Source organism: Heterocephalus glaber, unplaced genomic scaffold, assembly GCF_053883595.1.
Source record: "Heterocephalus glaber isolate CG9 unplaced genomic scaffold, H.glaber_assembly_v1.0 deba00001831, whole genome shotgun sequence".
Lineage (NCBI taxonomy): Eukaryota > Metazoa > Chordata > Mammalia > Rodentia > Bathyergidae > Heterocephalus > Heterocephalus glaber.
In genome coordinates, this window is record NW_028258491.1 from 1119668 (window position 1) to 1146330 (window position 26663).

A 26663-nucleotide genomic window follows, 5' to 3' on the forward strand; every position below is an offset into this window, starting at 1 on the left:
CAGAATTTATGGCCTTAAAAATTACTACAGTGTTGGGAGCAATGCTACATAATTCTAGGGATAAATCATTTGGTTAGCCTAGTTCTCTTGCCTACAGCCCAGCTACAGAATAACTCCAGTTTGGCCTCCGGTCACAACTGAGACTTCAGTGATCCAGTGATGCTGTGATTCTCCAGGACAAGAAACATCCTGGGAGAACAAACATCTGCTCAGTTCCTCGTTGTTCTTGGACTGATGAACATCTTGTTTGCCCGAGATGTACTGAACTCTCTGCAAGCCTTCCGTTACATCTTGTTTACCCCAATGTGAACTATTGAACTCTCTGCAAGTCATCTGTTACATTTGTTTCTCCCGATGTACTGAATAAAAGGTATGGTAAACTGGGGGCTTTGTCTTTGCCGCCCAGAGCAGCACTGATCAGACCCAAAGTTCAGCTTCTTCTCGGTCTCGTTTTTCTACCTTTCCTGTAATTCGCCGTGTGCTGCCGTGGCTCGCAGGAGACCAGGACTCACTGCAGAGGTTCTGGTAACGTCCCCTTCCCCTGTCCCCTACACTACAGCATGATAAAAGGGACATCTGTATGTCAAAACTAGAGAGATAATTGAAATACCTTTTAACATTTTGAAAATTAAAACCAATGATCATTTCATATGTAAAATATTATTCGCTATAAAGAGTTCCATAATCCAATTTCAAAAAATAAAACTTTTAAATGAATTTCTTTTTACTTTAATATGCAATGCTAGAAAACATAAATGAGATTTGAAGCTTGTCTCCAAAATGAGCCCTTTTTAAAAAAAATTCACAAGTTACCACAAATGTGGATACAATGAGCAAAATGTTAATAAAATCGTATACAATAAAAATTATGTACAGTATAGTAAAGCTCAGTGGTAGAAACCTTGCCTACCAGAACTTGGGTTGGATTCCCAACAATTTAAATACACCTTTACACAAATTTTTAAGTTCAAGTTCAGATTAAAAGGAAAATGATTTATGTAGAGAGTCACATTTTTGGTGACTCTCAAAGAAAATGCTCCATGAGAATGAACATCTCCAAACAGTGTGTTTTTGTAGTTACATAACAGAACTTATCCCTGTGTTTCTGTAGGTGAACACATTCCTCAAAACTCCAGAAACACAATCACCATGATCCTTGTATTAAACTCTCCTAAGTTACTAGTGTTGTCACATTTTCTAACAATGAGATTCCACTTTCAGTTTTACAGATTGAAAAGGAAGGTTCTCAAAGTAAACTTTGTATGATCTGGTAAGTAAATTTGGAGGAAAATAAGCCACACAAGTCTTAAAATTAATAAACCTACCACATGATAAAATGTTACTAGTTATAGTATGCATATTGAGAATAGCACAATGTTGTTTGCAATTGTAATATATAACTAGTAATTTTGAACACAAAACTCTTTATATTTCAGTCCCTTAATGGTACATTGTGCTATTTCAACAGGATGGCTTCATAGTTTAAGTTTATCTGGATCTTCCAAATTCCTTGGGGACTTTGCACTTCCCTTCCCTGCTACCGCTCCAGAGTAACACTCTTCTGTTCTTGTCATTGCTGGAGGGCATTAGCACTCTGTGGAGGAAGTGCCCTATGCTGAAACATTTTACAGGATGTCATGGTCAGACCTGATTAGGGAAATGATAAGGAAGCAATATCAGTGAATAAAACTGGTTCACAGATGTATTTCTGCAATCCATTTTCATAGAGACCAGACAAGCAGCGAGCGGAAAACCAAACCTGCTTGGACAGAACTTGTCTAATATATACACAGCAGTGGCTGCATGGGTATCAGTACAGTGTGCTGGGCATGGGGGAGGATGGAAGGGGGGATTTTTATCCCTAATTCCTGCCCCTAGATTAAACAATTGACCTGTGCATCTTATAATTGACTTCTCATTATCTCTGATGTCTGTTGGCAACGCCCAGTCCTCTCATTGGTCCCTCCCTTAGGATTCTTTCCACTATGAGCAGCATGGCTCTGTCAAATGCCATCCAGAGTAAGGACTACAGAATCTCTCATAAGGCCTATGAGAAATCACTCTATTAACGTGAAAGTAGAAGGATCTGGTACAAAGTACTTAAAGTTCTAAAATAATGACAGAAAGAGAGAAATCATATAGCATCTGATTAGATATTCTCATTCAGAACATATTTTTTTCTATTGTTGGTATAAAAAAATTGAAAAATATTGCAAGGTGATCATAGTAAAATTATTATCCAGTATGCAACTTCAGATATATAATTTGCTTTTTATTTTAAAAATAATTCTTATTGAAAACAGATTAGCAGAAAACAAATGCATTCAAAATTGGTAGAAAATAAACTACAAAGTGGTCGTGTTTACTTATTCATACATAAGATATTTTTTTCAGACATGAGAAATTTTTTTACTTTCTAAATTTTCTAAATTTACCTTCTAAATTTTACTTTTTAAATTTTAGGTGTAAAATAACACTTTAATGTCTGCATATCACAGCATCAACATGCACCTGAGTGCTGGGGTAGAAACTTGCATACACTTTCAGAGAGTGGATTCTCTTAGTTACTCTCCTCAGAGCCCCCAGCACCTCCTTGTTCCTCAGGCTGTAGATCACAGGGTTGAGCACTGGGGTGAGGAAGATGTAGAAGGCAGCCAGAACCTTGTCCTCCTCTGGAAACTGGAAGGATTTTGAGCGGAGATAAGTATAAGCAAAGGGTGCATAGTAGAAAGTCAACACAGTGAGGTGGGCACTGCAGGTGGAATAGGCCTTCTTCCTGCCTTCCTGTGAGTGCATGTGGTAGACAGCAAGAAGTACCCGACCATAGGAACACAGAATACCCAGGAAAGGAAACACAAGAAAGAGGATAGTGCTAATGAACACCGTGTACTCATAGACCCTGGTGTCCATGCAGGCTAGAGTCAGCATGGATGGGAGATGGCAGAAGAAATGGTTGATGGTTTTGGACCTGCAGTAAGGGATATGGAGGACATAAACTGTGTGAGCACAGGAGTTGACAGCACCCATTGCCCAGGATCCCAGGATCATCAGCACACACACTCTTCTGTTCATACAGATGGGGTAGTGCAGAGGGAAGCAGATAGCCACATAACGGTCATAGGACATAGACATCAGGATCAGTCCTTCTGAACCTGCTAAATTCCCAAAAAAGTAACACTGAACCCCACACCCAATGAAGGAGATGGACTTGTTTCCAGAGAGGAAACCAGAAGCCATCTTGGGCACAGTGGTGCAGATATAAATGAGGTCCATGAGGGAGAGCTGGCTGAGCAGGAAGTACATGGGTGTGTGGAGCTGGTTGTCCAGGAGGATGAGCAGGACCATGCACAGGTTTCCAGCCAGGGCCATCAGGAAGATGGGGAAGGTGAGAGTGAAGAGGAAAAGGCCAAGGCTTGATGGGGGGAACAGGCCCAGGAGGATGAAGTCAGTAGAGGTCTCAGTGTAATTTTCCATCAAGCATTTGTTTAGCTTTTCCTGAGAGGGCCTGAAGTGATGTGGTGTATATAAATAAGAAGTTATTTCAATTCATTACTTTACTAAGACTGACATATTCAACTGCTAGAGCTCTTTAATAAAGAAAAAATTTCTCAAAAAGGACTTCCATTTTCTACCTCACATATTTGCCTGTAGATGGCAAACATATTTTAACAACATATAATAAATCTCTAAGTTTATCAAAATAACATATGTCTTTAGTACCTTTATTCAAACTCAGAGTGTGTTCACTTACAAAATCACTTTTCCTCAAGAGAAATTCTTACAGTACAGGTGAACATATGTAAAATAATGGAAGTATCTCAATTATAGACCCATATTTTAATACTTGTTCATGACCCCTAGTGATGCTTTTACTTCCTGTTTGTGCAGAATTTTATAAACTTTTACCATTAGAAAGTATTTTTTTAAAGTTTGGAATACTACAATTTTTACAAGGAGCTTAAAGATAGACTTTTAAAAAATAGAAATAACAAAAAAGAAAACAATAAAAAACCATGAAAATTCACTGTGCTTTGCCAACAGCTCACTTCCTCTGTTTTCGTGCCCTGCAGGTTATCCTAGTGATCTGGAGATTTGCAGAGGGACCATTTTTAATCACCTGCAGGCAGAAACTTTATAACCCTGGGACCAGATCAGCCTTCCCAGGACATAGAACCCACTGGCTCCTGGCAAATGTGTCTCAGCTCTGAAACTCTGACCGTGCCTGTGTCTGCATGCCCTCTTATGAGCATGAAGTCAAGCTGGCAGCAGGGATGTGAGCTTACAGTCTTATACAATTGAAGCCAAATGACCCTGTAAAATGTTCTCTGCAGGAAAAACAAGCACTGTTCTGCAGTGTCCTGAAACTGAGTCCTTCATGAGATGCCTGCTCCCTTCAAGGGCTTTTATACCAGATTCTATTTTTTTAAAAAAAGAAAGGGATGTAATTTCTTGTATTTTTTTAATATGTCATGATAATCCCTTCAGATGGATCCAAGCAGTTTTTGTTTTCAGCCATGTAGAAAGATAAAGAAACAAGACAGAGAACATTTTAAGGATTTGAAGGGATTTGGCATGCACAGTGTGGACGCATATTACCATGTACTTCTAAGTCATAAACATCAAGGAAACCGCATGAAGATTGATCAGCATCATCCAGAGATGGAACCTAAGAAGGCAGCCAGATGTCCTGAGAGAGGAGTGAGTAAATCACAGGGTTTCTTCCTGCAAATGTGGGTCAGGCTGCAGTGGATTCCCGCTGCCCATCTGCACAATCCGGGCACAGAGTCTGACACAATTCCCCTTCTCCCTCTCAGCAAGGAAGTGCACTGCCCTGGTGGACAGGACCTGTGGGTCCCTCCCCAGCCTGCATTGAGGATCAACCTGTGCTTGGCCAGTCCATGAGGGGAGAGTCTGCATGTCCTGAGCGGGGCTGGATGCCCAGGGCTGGCCTCAGGCTCAGAGCAGCCCACATAAGCTCCCCAAGCATAAAGGTGTCTGTGCAGGCACTGCTACAGTTTCCCTGACAACTGAGATGATTGTGCAGCCGTGACGGTCACAGACTTCTAATGTGACTTGTTAAGTAGCAAAATCAGGCAGCATTGGGTGGAGAAAGATTACTGGGACACATGCCTGATTCCTAGGAAAACCTCAATTATTTTCAATAGGTATTTTTAAATTTAAAAACACACTGTCACCCCATTACTATTTCATCTAAATGTGGTATTTGAAAATTAACGCGTAAAAGAAGCTTTAGTGGAAAATTTCAACTTATAGTCTTTTATCAAACATAGATGGAAAAGCTTTTATAATTAACAGATTCATATCAGTTAAAATACTGGGGAGATAAAAATTCACTTCCCTTGAGATCTTGTTGCACTCATAGGAAAAAAAATACAGTGAACTGGAGAAATAAAGAAAACTATGTTCCGTAACACTTGAGGAGAAGCAGAACTCTCAAATGGAGCTTCTTCCTTCAGATTTCACAGGAGCAGCACAAGCCCACCTGCATGTGTCCCAGTGTCATTGGCACAAACATCCTGCACTCCGTTCAAACCCAGGGCCATATTGATGTTAGTCCAAAAAGCAATTCTGACTATAAACTTTCAGCGACTGTGCCTGAAACTCTACATCCATTTCATTTTTCAACTTTTCCACACTTACACGGATTATGCACTCATTTTCTAAATAAGATTATATATGGAATTAGATATGGAATGGTAGATTAAATATGGACTGTTTCCAATGTAGACAGTAATCCACAGGACCAATGGGATTCGTGCCAAGCCTTCGACATCTGTTTCAACATCTCATCAACCTGAGTGAAAATACCCCTACTCCCAGAGAAAATAATTCACCTTACCAGTCCAAATTCAAGAATTTTCAAATTGCCCCCATGTTTTCCATGCCCAAAAGGTGCAGCACAGGTTTAAACATGACACACCTGCTCTTGCTACTTGAAGAGTATGTATTCTGAAACATGGAATTTCTTATAAATATCTTAGTTCATTTAATAGTCAAAGAAATCTCACATTTTGAAATATCATTTGAGTTTATATAAAATTTCAATATATATTGTATCATATAGTGTTTAAAGCAGCCATACTTTCCAAAAGAAAAGATAATTTGATGTATACCATCCTGACTATATTTATATCTCAAGAAAGGTAATTTATAGACAATATCAGCCATTCTCTGGATTTACCAATCAGTTTCACTATCAATTCACATTACACATTCGGAATCACTCTCATCTTTTTCTACATTTTATGATAACTTATGCTTTAGATATAAACCATCTTCATATTTAAAAAATAATTTAATGTACTTAATGAGCATGTTCACTTTATCTAGTTTAAGGAAAATCCATCAATCATCTAGCATCTATTCATGCATTTATCTTTTAAAGTCATGTTAGCCAAGTAAAATTTCTTTTAAAGTTGTCTTCTTAAAAAAGCCTAGTTTTAAAAATGACTTATCTCCATATTTTATTATTTTAAGTGCTTCCTCGAGAGTCTGGACTCCCATGAGAACTGCACCCAAATGCACACCTAGAGCCCAGCCCCATCCTCCCCTAGACAGAGGATGCTGCACCCCGAATCTGCATGAGCAGAGCCTGCCCGTTCCTCCCGAGTCTCATCTCCGCAGCCCACACGCACCTTTGCCTGGCTCTTCCGCAGTGAACCTGAGCCCCAAATCCAGCCTCCCTGACGCAGGTGCTTTGTGGCCCTTGTGCTCCCCTGGAAAGTCCTCAGGGACAAGGAGCACAGAGGCCTCATCCTGTTCACAGGCTGGGCCTGGGCCAAGGCCTGGAAGGAGCCCACGGGTCCTCAGTGCTTCCTTGGGTGCCAAGGGCTAGTGGCTGGGGAGATCCCAGTATTCTACTCAGACTCTCCCAGGGTCACTGCATCTCAGTCCCATGGGACCTGTGATTAAATATTCCTTATCCATCCCTCGGATCCTAGAATGTGTCTCCATGGGTTTGACAGTTTTGATTTTACTGGTCAACAACTTTACCACATTATAATTTAATATGATAAATTTGACATTAGCACACTCGAAGAAATTCTTGAAATATTTGGCATTTGAGGAATAACTTTTAGTGTGCTTTCAGTACTATTATTTATGATCAAATTGTTCTCATGATGGTAATAGCTATTATTTCAGAAAATATTTTAATGTTTAAATTGGTTATCAGGCATCTGTCACTTTAATGATGCTGTTTAGGAAAGATCTAATACTACATTTTCCATGCAGATAATATGAGAAATGTTCTTCAATATCTATCTCATAATCTCTAGTAACAACTAATGGGTGGCTTCTCTTCAGAAGGGAGCCTACTGGTCTAATACAGGTTTATTTTTTCTAATTTTTATGTACTAAAATACTCATTAAATAAAATTTATTATTCAATTATTTACAGTGGTGCTATTCAATTCCATTCAGCAAATTCACATTTTGGTGCAACCATCAACTCCTTGCAGCTCCTGAACCTCTCAACATACATAGTTTGAATTCACTCCATAAAGAGAAGCCCCCATTCACCCTCCCTGCAGTCCTGCTCATTCTATACTTGTGAACTTATGAGGTACACAGATACCTGGGTTAATAAACTGTATTCTTTTCATGATTATGGTAACAAATCCAGGGGGATGCAAACCGAATCAAATTCAAGGTTAGGTCCAATGTGGATCTTATGGGGAAATGTGATTTGATTCTTGGTCAATTTGGTTTGCAACCAGAATATCAGAGAGAGTGTAGTTCTGTGAACTTAAGTGCCACTGTACTTCTCCTATGGTTCTTGTGAAGGCTGAATCATGCAATATTTGTCTTTTTGAGTCTTATTTATTGTTGTTAGAATAATATTCTCAGGTTCATCTTCATAGGATATATCAGAATTTTATTCCCTTTGAAATCCAAATGATATTCCTTGGATTTACATAGCTTATCTATTTTTTGTCATTTTTCTAGGCATTGGTGTAGTTTCTAATTCTCGGCTATAAATGTTGGTACAGGAATATCCATTGGAGTCCCCATTTCACTTCTGGAATAATCTTGAATTGCTTAATAATGTGATACTTTTATGCTTTTCATTTGGAGGAACTGCCACACCATTTTCACAGTTGCTCACAAATTTAAACTCCGATGGGTGATGCACCAAGATCTTATTATCCTAGCTTACACCTGATATTTCTCCTCTTTCTGATTTTCTCTTTATTTCCATTTTATTGTTTGTTTTTTTGGGTTTTCGGGGTTTTTTGGTCCCAGGGATTGAACTCAGGACCTTGCGCTTGCAAGACAGGCACCAGAACCACTGAGCTAAATCCCTGGCTCTATTTTCCTTTTTTTTATTTTTTGATGACAGATCTCCTACTAGGTATGAAGACTTATCTTAATGAGGTTCAGATTTTCATTTTCCTAATGAAAATAAATAACAGTAAAGTGAACATATTCTCACATGCCTATTGCCCATTTATATATCTGTTTGGAAAAAATGTGTAATCAAATCAAATGCCCATTTTTGGATAATACTGGGTAGTGAACTTAGAGACCCCTGAATACTTCACGAATGAGGAGTACCTCAGAGTTTCCCAGATTTATAAAAACTGTAGTTATTTGGGTTTTAAAAAATAATTTTATTGGTATATTTTCGGTATGCAATATAATGACATTCATTAATGGGAATTTGTACCTTTATATAATATATCTTTTTTTTTTTTTTTTTTTTGGTACCGGGGATCGAACTCGGGTCCTTGTGCCTGCACAGCAGGAGCCGAAACCACTGAGCTAAATCCCCGGCCCTATATAATATATCTTGATTCCTATTTTCCCCATTTCCATGCCTTCCATTCAAACCCCCCTCCCCATTTCCAAAGACTTTGTTTCCATTTTTTCATTTTCTCATATTACTTCCATTCCCTTCTTTCTTTCCCCTGCCTCTCCCACTTGCCCTTCCCCTTTTCACCTTTATTTCCTATTTCATAGTATCTACTATACATTTTGATCCTTATTTACAGTTTTAGTTTCTCATACCAGAGAAACTATTCTGTATTTACACGTGTGTGTCCTACTTCTTTCACTTAAGAGTATTGCCTCAATGTGCATCCATTTAGTTATAAATATCTCCAATTTCTCATTCTTTATGGCTGAGTAGTACTGCATTTTATAGAAAAGATAAAACCACATTTTCTTTATCCAGTCACAAGTTGATGGACAATTGGGCTTTTTCCAAGCTCTAGCTATTACAAACTGTGCTGCTATGAACATGAGTGCACATATGTCTCTGTGGTATGATTCTTTTCATTCTTTTGGGAAGATACTCAGAAGGGGACTAGCTGGGTCAAATGGGAGTTCTAATCTTAGTCCTTCATACTGATTTCCACAGTAGTCGCACCAGTCTACACTCCCACCAACAGTGGAGAAGGGCTCTTTTTCCCTGCACAGCTCTGCCAGGATTTGTTATTGGTTGATTTTATGACAGCAGCCATTTTTTCAGGGGTGAGGTGGAATCCCAGTGTTGTTTTCATTTGCATCTCTCAAATGACCAGTGATGTTGAACATTTTTTCATAGGTTTATTTGCTATTTTTACTTCTTAGTCAGAGAAATGTCTTTTTATTTCAGATGCCCATTTTTGGATTGGATCTTTAAATTTGAGAGGTGTGCTTTCTTAAGTTATTTATACATTCTAGATAGTAGGCCATTGTCTGAGGAACACCTGGCAAAAATTTTTTCCCACTTTGTGGGTTGTCTCTTAATGCTGTTGGTGGTTTTTCTTGCTGTGCAGAAACTTTTTAATAAGAAGACATCCCACTTGTTGACTGTTTGTGCTAGTTCACGGGCAACTGAGGTTTTGTTCATGAAATCTTTTCCTACACCAATGTCTTCAAGAGTTCCACCTAACCTCTCTTCCAGCTGGTTTAGTGTTTCTGTTTACTGTTTGGATCTTTGATCCATTTCAATTTTAGTTTAGTACATGGTAAGAGGTATAGGTTTGGTTTTAATCTTTGGCAAATGAAAACCCAATTTTTCCAGCACCATTTATTAAAGAGTCTATACTTCCTCCAGTGAGGGTGTTTGGCTCCTTTGTCAAAGATAAGGTGGCTGAGTGTATCTGGAGTTGGTTCAGGACCTTCTAATTTGTTCCATGGGTCCTCAGGTCCGTACCATGCTGTTTTTTTTTTTTTTTCTTTTATCACAGTGGCTTTGTAGTATAATTTCAATTTGGGGACTGTGATACCCCTTACCTTGTCTTTGTTGCCTAGAATTGCTTTTGGTATTCTGGGTCTCTTCTTGTTCAAATGATTTTTGGATTGTTTCCTCAAGGTCTGTGAAGTATGCTGTTGGAATTTCAATTGGGATTGCATTGAATCTGTACAGCAGTTTGGGAAGTATGGCCATTTTCACTATATTGGTTCTTCCTAAGCTGGAGCAAGGGATGTTTTTCCATTTTCTGATATCCTCTTTGATCTCTTTTTTCAGAGTGCTATAGTTTTTAGAGTAGAGGTCTTTGTTTTTTTAATTAGGTTGATTCCTAGGTATTTCATATCTTTGGATGCAAATGTGAAGGGAGTTGTTTCTCCAGTTCCTTTTTCAGTGAGTCTATTGTTCGTGTAGAGGAAAGCTATTGACTTTTGTGCATTGATCTTGTATGCAGCTACTTTACTGAATCTGGTTAAGTCTAGAAGACTTTTGGTGGAGTTCTTGGGGTCTTCTATATAGAGTATCATGTCATCTGCAATTAATGACAATTTGACTTCTTCGTTTCCTATCTTTATTCCTTTTATTTCTTTCTCTTGTCTAATTGCTGTGGCTAATATTTCCAGAACTATATTGAACAGGATTAGTGATGGTGGACATCCTTGTCTTGTTCCTGATTTTAGTGTGAAGGATTGCAGTTTTTGACCATTTAGTATTATATTGGCTGTTGGTTTTTCATAGATAGCTTTTATCAGGTTGAGGTAGGGATTGTCTATTCCACTGTTTTGTATGTTTATTATCATGAATGTGTGTTAATTTTTTCAAATGATTTTTCTGCATCTATTGAGATGACCATATGTGTTTTGTCCTTGACTCTAATATAATATAGTATATACCCTTATTGATTTATGTATGCTGAACCATCCTTGCATCACTGGGGTGAATCCCTCTTGGTCAGAATGTATGATCTTCTTGATGATCTTCTGCATTCTGTTTGCCAGCATCTTATTGAGGATTTTTGCATCTATGTTCATTAGGGAGATTGGCCTATACTTCTTTTTTTCAGTTCAGCCTTTCTCCGCTTTTGGGATCAAGGTGATGCTTGCTTCCAGTAATGAATTTCAGAATATTGCTTCCCTTTCAATTTCATTGAAGAGTTTTATCATTAGTGGCAATATTTCTTCTCTAAATGCCTTATAGAATTCAGCAGTGAAGCCATTAGTGCCCAAGCTTTTCTTAGTTGGTAAGTTTTTAATTACATTTTCAATTTCATTGATTGATAATGCATTGTTTAGAATTTTTATGTATTCCTGGTTCAAATTTGGTAATTCATACATATCTAGGAATCTTTCTGATTCTTCGTTTTCCATCTTATTGGCATATACCTTCTCAAAGTAGGTATTGATGATCCTGTGGATTTCTGCTGGGTCTGTTGTAATTTCACCCTTTACATTCCTAATTGTATGGATGTGGGTCTTTTCTTTCCCTTTTTTGGTAAGGTTGGCTAAGGGTTTGTCTGTTTTGTTTACTCTTTTGAAGAACCAACAATTTGCTTCACTGATTTTTTTGGTATTATTCTCTTAGGCTCAATTGCATTGATTTGTGCTCTGATCATTATAATTTCCTCCCTTGTATGATCTTTGGATTTGTCCTGCTCTTCTTTTTCTAGAAGCTAGGGGTTCATCATCAGATTGTATAGTTGAGCTAGCTCTGTTTTCCTAAGGTGAGTATTCACTGCTATGAATTTCCCTTGTAAGACTGCTTTCATTGTGTCCCATAGATTCCAATATGTTGCATTGGCATTGTCATTTAATGGTAGAAATGGTCTGATTTCTTCTTTAATTTTCTCTGTGACCTATTGGTTATTCAGAAGTGTGTTGCTCAATTTCCATGTGTTTATGAAATTCTTTCAGTTTCTTTTCCTATTGATCTCCAATTTCATTGCGTTATTGTATGTTAATATACAGGGGATAACTTCAGTTCCTTTGTCCATACCTAAATATGTCCTCTGAGCTAGCATGTAGTCTATTTTGGAGAATGACCCATGTGCAGCCAAAAAGAATGTATCTTCTGATTTTGTGGGGTGGAACACTCTGTAAACATCTGTTAAGTTGATTTCTTCAAGAGTTTGATTGAATTCTAGTATTTTGTTGCTTGTTTTTTGTCTAGTTGATCTATCTATTTGTGACAGTGGGGTATTGAGGTTCCCCACTACTATTGTAATAGTGCTTACATGATTTTTCATGTCCATTAGTATTTGATTTATATAGTTGGGCCCATTAGTGTTTGGTGCATAGATATTTATGATTGTCATTTCTTCCTCTTAGATTCTTCCCTTTACAAGGATGTAATGTCCTTTGTCTTTCTTAATTAGTGTTGTTTTGAAATCCACTTGATCTGCAAAGAGTATAGCTACTTCTGTTTTTTTCAAGTTCCTGTCACATGGAGTATTATTTTCCACCCTTTAACTTTCAGTTGATAAGGTTTTTGTTTTTAATTAAGTGTGTTTCGTGTATGCAGCATATTGTTGGTTCTTGCTTCTTGACCCATTCTGCCAGTCTATTTCTTTTGATTGATGAATTGAGACCATTGACATTGATTGTTATAACTGATATGCATTGACTTGTCCTTGGCAGGACTTTTTCTTGTTGGATTCTCTCCTGTTGCATTTAATGTCTTGTCTTGTCTGACAGTTTCATTCTGCTGTGCTTCCCGTCATTGTGATCCTCATTGTCTTTTCCTAGGATATTGTTTAAAATATTTTGGAGTGCTTGTTTGGCATCCATGAAGTTTCTCAGGTGCCCTTTGTCATGAAAGTATCTTATTTCTCCATCAATTTTGAAAGAAAATTTTGCAGGGTACATCAATCTGGGTTGCAGGTTCTTTTCTTTTAGAGCTTGAAGTATGTCACTCAAAGCTCCTTTTGCCTTGAGGGTTTGTGTTGAGAAGTCTGCTCTGATTCTGATGGGCTTTCCTTTGTATGTAATTTGTTTCTTTTCTTTGTAGGATTTTGTTCTTTTGGGTTTCTGGGATCTTAAATATTATATGCTTAGGTGTAGATTTTTTTTTGACCAGGACTAGTTGGAGTCCTATATGCCTCACTTATCTGTATGTCATTTTCATTTCCCCTACTTGGGAAGTTTTCTGCCTTTACTTCTGTGACCAGTTTTGTATGTCATTTGCAGTCTCTCCTGTTTCTTCCTTGACTGTGATCTGTGTTATTTTATTCTGCTTTGTATCATCTAGCAGCTGCTGGTTTGATTTCCTGTGGCCCCTTACTGTTTTGAGGAAATGTTTCTTTTTCTGGTTACTAATTGGAATCCTGTCTTCTGCATCTGAAATTCTGTCCTCACATTGGCTCATTCTGATATGTAAACTTTTAATGGAGTTTTTAATCTCCTGGAAATCTGTTTGCACCTCTTTTATGGATTCCATTTGTTTCCTGTATTGGAATTCTATAATGTTCCTCAGCTTCTCTATTTTTTTAAGTGTCTGCTCTAGATTTATTAATCATGTCTTGCACTATGGACACAATCTCTGTTGTTATCAGATAAAATATTTCTGATTTCATTTTTGCCAGATTCTCTTTCATTGCCAGTTCAGGGTATCCAGTTGGTTAAGTATCAGACTGTTCCATCTCCTTGCCCTTTGGTATTGCCTTAGGTTATCTGGAAGTCTGATTTTTAGACTTGTTTATGTGTCTTCTCATTTCAACAGGTGCAGCCTGCTGTGCCTTTGTTGAGGCCACTTTTTGCTTACTCAATGGTCTTCAATTTTCAGCAAGCCACTGAGAGGCCTTTTCTCTGCTGCTCATCCTTGTGCCAATTCCTGGGTTCAGAATGGTGTCCTTCTCTATCCCTGTGCAGTTTGTGGTCCAGGTGGTTTTCTGGCTGGGGCCTGTGCACACTTTGGATGCTTTCTGGGCATGCCTCTGGCTGGGGCCTGCCCACTTATTTAGCTGTTTGGAGAGGCTTTGGCTGGTGGCTGTGCACCCCAGTCACTGGTGTCTTAGTGGCTTCTGGCTGGGGTCTTCATGCACTGACCAATATCTGGGTGGGCCTCTGACTGTTGGTTGTGCACCTGTGCAGCTCTTTTCTAGGTGAGCCTTTGGCTGGGCCAGTGGGTTCAAGATGCTGGGGATGGTTGGGGCCCTAGCTAGTACCTGCCTACAATTGCACCGCTGTGGTACCCATGGGTACCTCGCTGGTATCTCTAGTTGTTTGGCTTTATAATTATTGTTGTTGTTCAGTAGTTTTATATGCAATATTTATGCATTAAGTTTTACAAATACTTTTCTAAGACAACTACTTATCCTTTCCTTCCCTTGAAAATATTCTTTGGTGTAAAAAATTATTTTTGACAATTTATAATGTATTTATTTTGAACTTGTCATTTTTCTGTCATATACATGAAAACCATGCTAAAATCAACATAATGAAGATTATTTATGAAGACTGTATTTCTCTCAAGAGTTTTATAGTTTTCATTAATTTTTTAGGTCTTTAATACATAAAGGTTCAAATAGGTTTCATGTGAATATCAATTTACTAGAATATTTATTGAAAGCCCTGTACACTTCCCATTGAATTATATTAGCACATTTACTGAAAGATAATATGAACATTTATGTGATTTTGGTTTTTCTGGGCACCCTGTTCTGTTCAATTGGTTGCTGTGTCTTTTTGTCACTATATCACTCTTCAGTACTGCTGCTTCATGGGTGATTTTGTTTTTTTTTGGTACAGGGGATCGAACTTGGGACCTTGTACTTGTGAGGCAGGCACCAGAACCACTGAGCTAAATCCCTGGCCCTATTCATGGGTGATTTTAAAAGAAAATCTAACTTGTCCCATGCTGGGCACTCTAAAGGTTGATTTCATGCTTGGGGGGTCCCTCCCTTTGAACACTGTCTCAGAGCATGTCCCAGTGGACCCAAAGTGCTGGGTTCTGTTCTTCCCCAAAGCACAGGACACTTTGGGCCTCAAACGGTTTGAGGCCCTTTATGTGGTGTGGGTCCAGATTCATCACAGAGGGTTTCTATGGGGAAGAAGACATCAGAGTCGACTACATCAATGTCCATTCGAGTCACATTCATCACTGCAGGAGCCCAGACAGGAAGTCACACAGCCAAGTGTTGGTGACAATGAGGGGCTGGGGTCCCAGTCCCAGGGAAGCCTCTGTCTCTGAGGACTCCCCTGACCCGACATGAGCTGCTGCAAACAGAAGCCTGGGTCAGCACTCACTCTGCTGTTCACAATCCTGACTGAGAACTCACAGCTCCCCACCCCAGCCTGCCAGAGAAGGTGGTAGCTGAGGACCCAAACCCAGGTCACAATGCCGTGCATAAGCCTGGGGCTGAGGGACTCATGCCTGCCCCACAGGCCCCACACATTCACATGGCATGGGCCTTGGTGCTTGGAACTTAGTTCATCCTAAGGGAAGAGAGAAGTGTATGAACCTAATAAATACAATGACAGTGTGTGCGAGTGTGAGTGTGCATGTGTATATATGATAGTGTAAAATTTTTGTCTTCAACCTACGTGAATTTTTTACCAAATCATACAACTCCTTAATGAATAGTACATTTACCTATTCTGAAAATATAATCCCAAAACTCACTCATAATAGCACAGAATAAAGGACATTAGTACCCTTGATTCAGCAGAAAGAACAGACAACATTTAACATTCTTTTGTTTGCTTCTTTCTTCTGCCCTGCCTCAGGGGGCAGAGGTTAAAGTATCTGTGATAGGACCTGAATTTACTCTTAACAGCCTGAATCTCAGCCTCAGCCTAGGCACATATGCCAAGTCTTTGACGCAAGACTTTCTCTCGCGCAGGGCTTACTCGGTGAATCAGGGGTGTGAACATCCACCCAAGATTCATGGATGCCATAGGGACAAGGTCACCAAGTGTCCTGGCCCTGCCTGTGACACCAAATGGGTCACCTGTGGCCCCTTTGTAGGACTGGGTATCAGGCACATACTTGGCATTGTGCATGGTTGAGGAGTTGCAGGTGGGATTTTCCATACTCCAGGGAGATCTTGCCATCTTTCTTTCTACTGCTGTCCTTGCAGTGCTGGGGATGGAACCCGTGACCTTGCACCAGCTGGGAAAGTGCTCTACCACTGAGCTGCACCCCAGCGCATTTTGTTGTTATTATTAAGATGATGATGATATTCAGTTTTGAGCCAGGGTCTTCTTAATGTTTGCAAAGTGGCTTATAGCTCACAATCTTCTGACCTTAGCCCACCTGTGCCTCTGGAAAGATAGGCATGTGCTACTGAGCCTGGCCCTGTCATTTTTTGTCCATATTATACTTTCTGTTTATAGTAGATGAGTTTATATGTGTTTTCAGCAAAGATACATAGTGATTCTGTTCCAAATTACATTTTGATTCAGTTGAGAATGGGCTAGGAGATTGAGATTCTCAGTGTAGTATTTGACTACTGAGCTTAATTACTTAATATCTTGGTTTTCCTGCAAATAGGTTAAATTCTGTAATGTGAGGGAAATATTTCAACAGCAGGCAGCCTATTTCTTCCTAAAGGTACTTCTCTGTTATCATACATTTCCTTTGGAGGGGAAAAGTGACCATCTGCTGTATTTCCATGGATGTCCAACATTCTGGCTGATGTGGTTCACATTGAGGGAGAGAGAATTGCCTTAGGCCTCATACAAATCATATCATATAGTTAATAGCTAAGCACCAAAATTTCCCTTATTGTATTTACCTTTTAATTGTATCATTTACAAAATAATACAAGTACCAGTTTAATAGTTAAACAGCACAACTCACATGACAGCTCAGGGTCTCAGGCTGGACAGGAGATCAGCCTGTCAGGCTCACTGGCCATGCCAAACTCAAGCTATTGATCTACTCATTTGAAAAAAGTTCATCAAAGGTCACTATTTTGCATGAACATCATCCAGACCTACAAAACAGTCTCTAAAATTTTGACCTGGTCTGGAGAAGTGATTATTTGCATCTTCCTCAGTGCCATGTTTGGAGGACCCAAGTTCTCCTCACCATCCCTCTGCCCTCCTCCCCCTGCCCTCCTCCCCAGGCTCTCAGAGAGTGAGGAGCACATCCAGACCCACTGTCCAGGCTAACATCCTTCCTCACAGTGTGGCTCAGCTGGAGGAAGTGGAGGGACCTCTGTGTCTGTGAGTGAGTGGCTGGACTTCTGAGATAAGGGGCAGAGACCTTGCCTAAGCCAAACCCTCACACTGGGTGGGCAGGAGTGGGGAATGGCACAAGGGCAGTGATGTGCCCATGACAGAAGTTATCTCCTCAAGGTGACAGCATCCATGTGGGAGCAGGCTCTGAGGGAGCTTTGGAGTAGAGCTCTAGGACAGAGCAGAGGCAGATTAACCTGCAGCTCATATTCTGTTCCTTTCATTAACACATTATCAGCTGCTTACATTGTTTATCTCATCTATCATCTTCCCAAATATAATTATTTATCCTGCCCTAGACTTCTTAATAACCCAATTACTTAGGATTAATCTAGGTTAATGACACATGTAAACTATAAAGTCAAATGTTCTCTATACTAGTGTAAGGTCCTGTATTTGTTTTAGTTCAAAGCCTAAACCATAAATTTAATATTTTTACTAAAAATTAGGTAATATATACATGTTTATATTTCTTTGGTCAATCAGCAAAAAGTCAATATATAAAAATAAGGATGTAATCTGGATTTGAACTTGTGGATTTAAAGAGCAGAATGTAAAATTTGAAAAAAGTACTGTTTCACAACAATGGAGTTAAATATATATATATATTTCCTTGAATAATCTGTGCATGACTTGTGTTTTAACATATTTCTATTAAATCCTTACAATTTCATTAGAAGAAAGTTCAAAGCCTGTTTTTATATTATTACCTCTAAGTACTGGATGATTGTAATTCATATCATTCCAGGATATATATTATAAGACCTATGCACTCAAAATCTATAACATGTTGCACCATTATTATGATCAGTCACCATTCTCAAATATACCTTTTATTTCTCAAACTGGAGTGGCAGAACTGTCATCTCCTTTGCAGAAAATTAATAATAGATATCTTATAGGCATTAAATATGGATATAAAGATAATAGAGAATTCAAACATCTTTCCTTCCTATTTTTTATACAAAATACTACTGTTGAGCATGTTTTACATGGTCTTCAGAACATCTTTATTCCTGAGGCTGTAGATGGCAGGGTTGAGGTTGGGTGTGAGGATGGTGTAGAATATGGCCAGGAACTTATCCTGACCTGGAGTGCGGTAGGATTTGGGTCCCATGTATGTGAAAATAGAAGGTCCATAGTACATGACAACCACAACCATGTGAAAGGAACAGGTGGAAAAGGAGGTTTTTGGGGCCTCTGAGGATTTGGTTTGCAAGACAGTTTGCAAAATTTTGACATAACATACAGAAATCATGGAGAAAGGAGTCAACAGGAAAATAATGCCACTTACATCAACTCCTTGTTCATAGTGTGATGTGTCCACACAGGACAACTTCAGTAAGGCAGGAATCTCACAGAAATAGTGATTGATCACCCTAGGCTCACAGAAGGGAAAGTGGAACACACAGGCTGTGTGGACTGTGGCATTGAGGGTCTCCACCAGCCAGGCCCTGTGGCCAGGAGCACACTTACACTGTCACTCATGAACATGGCATAGTGCAGCACATGGAAGATGGCTACATAGGGATCATAGGACATGGCAGCCAGGAGAAGGCCCTCACCACCTAGCAGGATGAGGGACAGGAAGATCTGGCAGCCACAGCCTGCAAAAAGATAGTTCTGGTGACAGACAGGATGTTGGTGATCATTTGGAGATGATGTTGGAGATGTGCAAGATGTCCATGAGAGAGAGTTGGCTGAGCAGGGAGTGAAGCAGGGGAGTGAAGACAGGAGTCCCTGTGGATGAGGAGGATCAGGAGGATGTGTGACAGTCAGGATGAAAATGATGAACAGAGAGGAGAAGAAGACCATGCTGGTGTGGGAGGAAGAAAACAGTCCCAGAAGAATGAAATCACTGCTGGAATTCTGATTCTCAGGGCTCTTTTTGAATCCTAAGTGTTTACCTTAAAAAAGGATAATCATAACAAATTAATTAGTTAGTTTAAAAAGTGCATGGCTGCTTAATTAAATTGAAATGATAAAAGTAATTAAGTGACAGTCTCCTTTACATATGTCTACATAATAAAATGAAAGTCAGTGATGTATCTTTTCTAATCAACACCAAGGGCCTCTCAACCAGTGTTGTCAGCAGGGATGCTTTAAAATGTGGACAATTACTTTTCTGAATCCAATGAGGACACTGATATGTTGACTGTTCTCCTGGTTCCAGGCTGAGTCTCAGGTGTAACTAATTCCATGTGCTTCACTCTGGCTCCCCCTGTCAGGGAGTCTGGTGCCACCCTGCCTTGTGAAATCTCATTGCTCCCCCATAGTCCTTGGCTCTCCTGGTCCACATTACACTGATCATTCTCCATATTTTTTATGCCCGACTCTGTCCCACCTGGAGTAGCTCACAGTAAACTTACGTGTTGTGGGTGTTGCCCCAATGTGCTCTTGCTCCCTGCTGTATAGGTGAAATGCTGTAGGAGACACTGCCTGGGGCACAGCAAGCCCTGCCTTGTCTGTCTCTCGGGAGTGCAACATATGAACTGGGGAACATGCTTATCTTATTGTATTTTCACTCATACAATACTACTAGAAAGTAAAGTACATTATTTCTAAGACTCCCAATATGAATAAGTAGTAAAATAACAAAACTTAGCTTAGCCTGTGTATGCAATTTGAAACATCAGTCATACTTTATCAGAGAAAATCAAAGGCTTGAGTCAGGCACAACCAATAATCTATCTTTAGAAATATGTTTTAGTTTTGCCTGCTTTATGATTTTTAAAAATTGGATCATTTTTTATAATTTTATATATGGCAACACAATGTGAAAACTGCAATGACAAATTACAAATGAACTATTTGGCTCATAACTAATAATTCAATGGATTCAATTGTTTTATACCTCAAGACAAAATGCTTCAAATGATTGATGGAAATCTTTTGGACATGCATATTCAATTGGCAACTAATGTGCTCTGGCCTGGTTTCTGTGCAAATGTTCCACTGAACTCACTCCTGGATTGAAATAATTCTCTTCCTATAAACATAGTCATATCACAATATCTCCTCCAAAGAGATATAAATCCTATGTCACCTTTTACTCTGCACAAATCCTACACTCAACTTTTAACAATTTGTTTCATTCTTAGTTAAGATTTATGATGTGCCCTATATATTTACTAATTTTAACTTATTTAGACTTAAAAATGTTTTCCCTTCTCTTCTCAAGTACTCATTATACAAATGAATAAAACAATCTATCTGTTACATTTTGATGAAAGATTCATATAACTGCACATTCATGAGCTCAGCATTTCTTATTTGGTCCCACAATATTTATTGACTATAATTTTAACTGTAATGTGTGAAAAGACAAAAATAACACTGTTAATTATTCTCTGAAAAAATTACTGTGACAAGTATTTTATATTTGAAACTTGAAAAATGTTATTTCTGATATGTTCAGTTATATTTTGTACTATGGGGAAGTCATAATTTATTTTTAAACATTTTTAAAAATACAAGGTATTGCCTGGGATTTAGCTCACTGGTTCTGGCCCCTGCCTCAGAAGTGCAAGGTCCTGAGTTTGATCCCTGGCACCAAAAAAAGCCCAACCATATAAGCTATTAATATTAATGACCCAGTTAGCATCAATACTGTGAAGTTCTATGAAAAATATTCAAATAGGGACATTTCCTGGGTTGGTGACCAACAGATGAAAACTAGCTGGATGCTGCTCATAGTTCTCTGATCTATGCAGAAACTGCTTGGGAGAGGCAGATGTTGAACACTGAATTGCCCTAAATGTAGATTTCATACAATCATGGACTTTATGGGGTGCTCTGGAGGGGCTACAGTAAATATAAAACACTCTACCTCACCTAGTATTGAGTTTGCTCTTTTCTCGAGTAATTAGATCAAGAAAATAGCAACATAAGCAATTTATTTCCTAATTTTTAAAAAGGGGAATAAGACCCCAAATTTGGTAAAATGCAGTATTCTGGAATGAATTGATCTGAAATCAATTTCTATCATATCAAGTTCCTCAAAATGTTTTGGAAATTAGAAGACAGAGAGTTAATAACATAACAGCTACACACCCACACACACACACACGCACGCACGCACGCACGCACGCACACACACACCAGAACCTGGTACTGGCAAGTACTCTGAAACAATGACTAAATTTTTTTCAATTGTTTCTATATTACCATCTATATTATTACAGTGTTATTATGATAGGTATTCTTTTTGTATTCTTTGATAAACATTTGAGCTATTATTGCTAACTAGGAGAGAGAGGTTGAGGATATGATAGAATATAAGTGAATAAAATGGAATGGAATAGACTTCTGCAGGTCAGAATTATGTAATGGACTCACACCCTGCTAAGATCCATTGTTTGTGGATCTCTCTGAAGGGCGGAGGACATGATGTATCTAGGGAGAAGGCGTAGTTAGGCTTCTGCTCAGATCCAAATTAAAATCACATCCTAGGTTTATCCTCTGTGTCCCTACCTTGCATGCAAGGTAATCTCCATATTCCTCCTCCATAATCACCTCTCCCAAGTTTCCCCTCACTGGCCGGTCCCTGTGTTCCTGATGGCTGGGAACATACCTCCCCCTTCCCTGTCAGTCACACAGCATCTAAGTGGGCTCACCCCTCCCACATCAAACCTTACCATTCTCAGCACTCTGCAGATGCAAGACTGAGGCACCTCTGAGCCCTGGATAACTGAACTCAGTGTGCTGGGAACTGCAGTCACAGACCTTCCTCTGGCCTAGGCCTTGCTTTTTTTCAGTGCAGGCCCAAGACAATGGAGGCTCCTGCAATGGTTCTGTGCTGTCCCACAGGGAGCAGCCCCCAGAGGCTCCACTCAGAAGGCTGAGCCACCAGGCCGTTTCTTGCAGACCATGAGGCATCAAAGCCCTCTGGGGCTGTTACATCAGCCCTTGCCCTCAGTGCAGGGCTTAAAAATGACTTCTCATTTTTCTCATTGAAATAAATTTTACAATCCATATTTGGCATATATAACATGGTTCTCTAGGCTATACATTGATAGGAAAATGACTAACACACATAATGATCACACATAATTGTGTTTTGTGAATTAAACAATACAAGTATAATTATTAAATGAAGATGCTTCATACTATAGTTTTATTAACTGTACCCTACTTTGTACACTAATTCTCTAATCCTGTATATCTCTTTGTTGTAAAATTTCCTACCTAAGACTGTATATTACTGAAGACAGAAAAAAATTCTCTCTGATTTTGTAGTGGGAATTTAAAAAGTCTGTCCTTTGAAAGAAGAAGAAGATAGCAAAGATCCAGCACTTTGGAGAAGGCTGGGGGATGTGCAATGTGATGATTAGCAAGATGTTCAACTTTTCTTTCTTTGCTTTTGCCTAGAGGACAAAGGTGCAGCAATGAGATAGTAAACCAAATAAGGATAAAAATAGTGCTGATTAATTTGCTGTTTTCAGTGAAGGCCAGCAAGAATAAGATGAACTCAATCTAGAGTTAGCAGACATGAGGACATACGGCATTACAGAAAAAAGATATGTATGTTGACATGTGCAGCACATGTTGCCCACCACACATTATAACTCAACACACTCAGACTCTAGGCTTCTGCATGCAATGTTTATGCAATGCACATGCAGTGCACAAGGTGGAAAGATCCTGTGAATTCCTCTTCCCGGACACAACCTGAGATTAACTGTGTTGTCAGGGTGGGGAAGGAAAGGCCTATGGAAGTGGCTATGTTAGGAAGGGGCAGTGAGTCACTAGCGGTGGGAAGAGGGTTGGGACACTGGAACCTGTCACGGAAGATGGGCATGTTGTTTGCAAATACATGGTCAAATACACACCTGAGTGCCCGAGAGCAGAAGACACTCAGGACATTTAACTGCAAAGCAAACTGTCTATCCATAGATGAATCTATAAATATAATATTGTATATGTTTACAAAAATATGAATCAAACTTAAAAGATGAGTCATCAGGGATAAAACTAGATTTAATTGTACTCTTTCTTTTATAGAAAATGTAAGTTTTCCTTATTGGCATGCTAGGACACTGCATATTATTAGTAACATGAATTAGTGATATGAATATTAGTGATATGAATTGCATGACTTATTACAAGTTATTATACCAATAATGCATGCTGAGATCTGAGTGCATATTAGATATAAGTTGAAAATGTAGACAGGATAAGAGTTCATATTTCACATAGAAAGTTTGTGTTAGTGATTTTGTTTTATTTTATTTTATTTTTTGGTACTGGGGATTGAACTCGGGACCATGCGATTGCATGGCAGGTAGAGGCACCATTGAGCTAAATCCCTGGCCCTGTTTGAGTTATTCTTATAAGATGATCCCTTGAGGCTCTTATAAATTGAGTGGAAGTTGGTTAGAAACCTTTTATCAGCTCTTACCATAAGTACATCATAATTAGTACTAGAGAAAGAAGAGTTCGTTTTTAGAGGTTTGCATTTACAAAAACAACATATTTATTACTTAATTATTGTCAGCAAGATTCTCAACAACACACTTAATTTGAGAGCAAGAAAGAAGCTTTGATTGTCTTTCTACCCAAACATAGTAATAACCTGGAGCTACAAGATATGAATAAAAAAGAGAAAAGCTAAAGTAGAGGCCTATTCCCCACTCACTTTTTAGCCAGGGGAAGACATGTGAGCAAGATTTTCATGGCCTTCAGAGCATCTTCATTCCTGAAGCTGTAGATGACAGGGTTGAGGTTGGGTGTGAGGATGGTGTAGAATATGGCCAGGAACTTATCCTGACCTGGAGTGTGGTAGGATTTGGGTCTCATGTATGTGAAAATAAAGGCCCCATAGTACATAACAACCACAACCATGTGGAAGAAACAGGTGGAAAAGGACTTTCTCTGGGCCTCTGAGGATTTGGTTTGCAAGACAGTGTGCAAGATTTTGACATAAGATACCAAGATCATGGAGAAAGGAGTCAACAGAAAAATAATGCTGCTTACATCAATTCCTTGTTTTGTTTTGTTTTTTTTTTTTTTGTACCGGGGATCAAACTCAGGTCCTTGCGCTTGCAAGGCAGGCGGTGGAACCACTGAGCTAAATCCCTGGCCCTAATCAACTCCTTGTTGATAGTGTGATGTGTCCACACAGAACAACATCAGTAAGGCAGGGATCTCACAGAAATAGTGATCCATCACCCTAGACTCACAGAAGGGAAAGTAGATCTCATAGGCTGTGAGGACTATGGAGTTCTGCTTCCCCACCAGCCAGGCCCCCGCAACCAGGAGCACACTGATACTGTCACTCACGAGCACGGCATAGCACAGAGGGTGGCAGATGGCCACATAGTGATCATAGGACATGGCAGCCAGGAGAAGGCACTCTCCACCTAGCAGGGCCAGGGACAGGAAGACCTGGAATCCACAGCCTGCAAAGGAGATAGTTCTGGTGCCATACAGGAAGTTGGTGATCACTTTGGGGACATTGTTGGAGATGTACAAGATGTCCATCAGGGAGAGGTGGCTCAGCAGGAAGTACATTGAGGAGTGGAGGCCGGAGTCCCTGTGGATGAGGAGGATCAGGAGGACGTTTTCTGTGACAGTCAGGATGAAAATGATGAACAAAGAGGAGAAGAAGACCAAGCTGGTGTGGGAGGAAGAGAACAGTCCCAGAAGAATGAAATCACTGCCAGAAGTCTGATTCTCAGGAATCATCTTGCATTTCCATGTTTTAGCTAAAGGGAAAATGTAGATAAATGAAAAGGTAGATAAATCCCAAACTCATTCCCATGGATCTATGTAACAAAATGAGAACTTCTGAAGTATTTTTCATTAGCATTAAAGGTCTATCAGGTAGTCTTATGCATCCCCAGCTTTAGAGCATGGGCATTTATGGGTGTCAGTCACCTGGGGAGAGTTAGCATGTTGAATCTGCCCTTGGCTCTACATTGAGTCTCAAGGTCATAGCGAATTCTGTGAACTTTGTTCCAGTTATCTCTCACATGTGACCTGTAGTGGCCCACCATCCACACCTTTTAAAGTTTTTAACTCTGACTTTCCTGGTCCTCTTAACCTGCTCCATTTCACATTTTGCCTGTCCCTTCCCATCTTTTAACATATTAAATAATAAACACGAGTTGGGTCTATTCCTACTACATTCTCTACCAGCATTTTTAGAATATCTTTGTCCTATTCACTGGTGGAAGCCAAATGCCTAGAGTATTGCCTGATTCCTAAGATTTGTTCAGTATTATCTGTCAAATTAATGAACAGAATGATTTGATCCTACTAAGTTGGATTTTTCTCTTGAACCTGTGGTCTGGAGAGAACTGCTACTTCTCTCTTCATGCTCTGGCCCTACTCTAAAAAGTGAATAAAATTTTTCCTTATTCATTCATCTGTTGTAGCACATATGTACACTGCATCCAAGATGTAGTTATTATAAGTTGTGTGCTGTAAACATGGATATGCGTGTATGCCAGTATGGTGAATTTAACTCTCTCAAGAAGATACCTGCAAGGGGAAATAACTGGGCCAAATGGAACTTCTATTTTCAGTGTTTTACAAAATCACTGTGTTGAACTTCATAATAGTTGTACTATTTTACATTCCCATCAACAAGGTAGGAGAGTTTCTTTAAAAGAAAAATTACCTGGAAGTATTCAAATGTAAGTGGATGCAACTTGAGAACACAATATTAAATGAAATAAATCAGACACATAAGCTGAGATATCATGTGGTTTCTCTTTTATGTGAAAAAAATATATATGGAGAGAGCAAAATAGAAGACAGATAAATAGGAAGTAAAAAGAAGTTCAAATAATTCTCTGAATTATCTATTCCACTCTTTAAAATATTTTTATGGTAATTTATTTTATTAGTTTCTTTTCATTTACCAAATAAAAGGTTTTTAATTTTATCCATTATTTTTTTTGAGGCAGAATCTTATTTGTCTATGTGTTATATTCTAAAGAACTACTTTGAAGATTATGATACACAGTGTATTATCTATTGTTATTTTCTTATTTTGCTATGACATTTTGTTCTGCTTTATTTTCTTAATAAAATAAATTTTTAAAAAGTGAGTAAGTGTATATTGAGAAGGAGCAGAATTTTCTAAATAAATTTTTTAAATCTAAACTTTTAGAAATTGAAATATAGAAATTCTAAGAAATTGAAAATAAGTGATAAAATGTTATAAAATGTTTATAGTGTTAAATAAATATTTATATATAACAAATTATGTGTATTTAATCAAAATTACAGTACATCTTTAGGAATATATTTTAATTTTGTTCTTTCTATCTTATAGAAATTGA

At 38.8% G+C, this 26663-nt stretch overlaps 2 protein-coding genes and 1 pseudogene across 2 annotated transcripts; all 3 read right to left on the bottom strand.

Annotated features, from left to right (window-relative positions):
• Positions 1–2389: 2389 nt before the first annotated feature.
• Positions 2390–4064, bottom strand: LOC101723866 (olfactory receptor 2L3). Its single transcript, XM_004875458.3, has one exon. The coding sequence runs from the start codon at positions 3472–3474 to the stop codon at positions 2479–2481; it is 996 nt and encodes a 331-aa protein (XP_004875515.2). The 5' UTR covers positions 3475–4064; the 3' UTR covers positions 2390–2478.
• A 14261-nt stretch (positions 4065–18325) lies between these two features.
• LOC106008682 (olfactory receptor 2AJ1-like) lies at positions 18326–24216 on the bottom strand (annotated as a pseudogene).
• A 165-nt stretch (positions 24217–24381) lies between these two features.
• On the bottom strand, positions 24382–25074 carry LOC101713626 (olfactory receptor 2AJ1-like). The gene has a single exon (XM_087204006.1). It carries the CDS (start codon positions 25057–25059, stop codon positions 24457–24459), a length of 603 nt encoding a protein of 200 aa, XP_087060132.1. The 5' UTR covers positions 25060–25074; the 3' UTR covers positions 24382–24456.
• Between the last annotated feature and the right edge of the window lie 1589 nt (positions 25075–26663).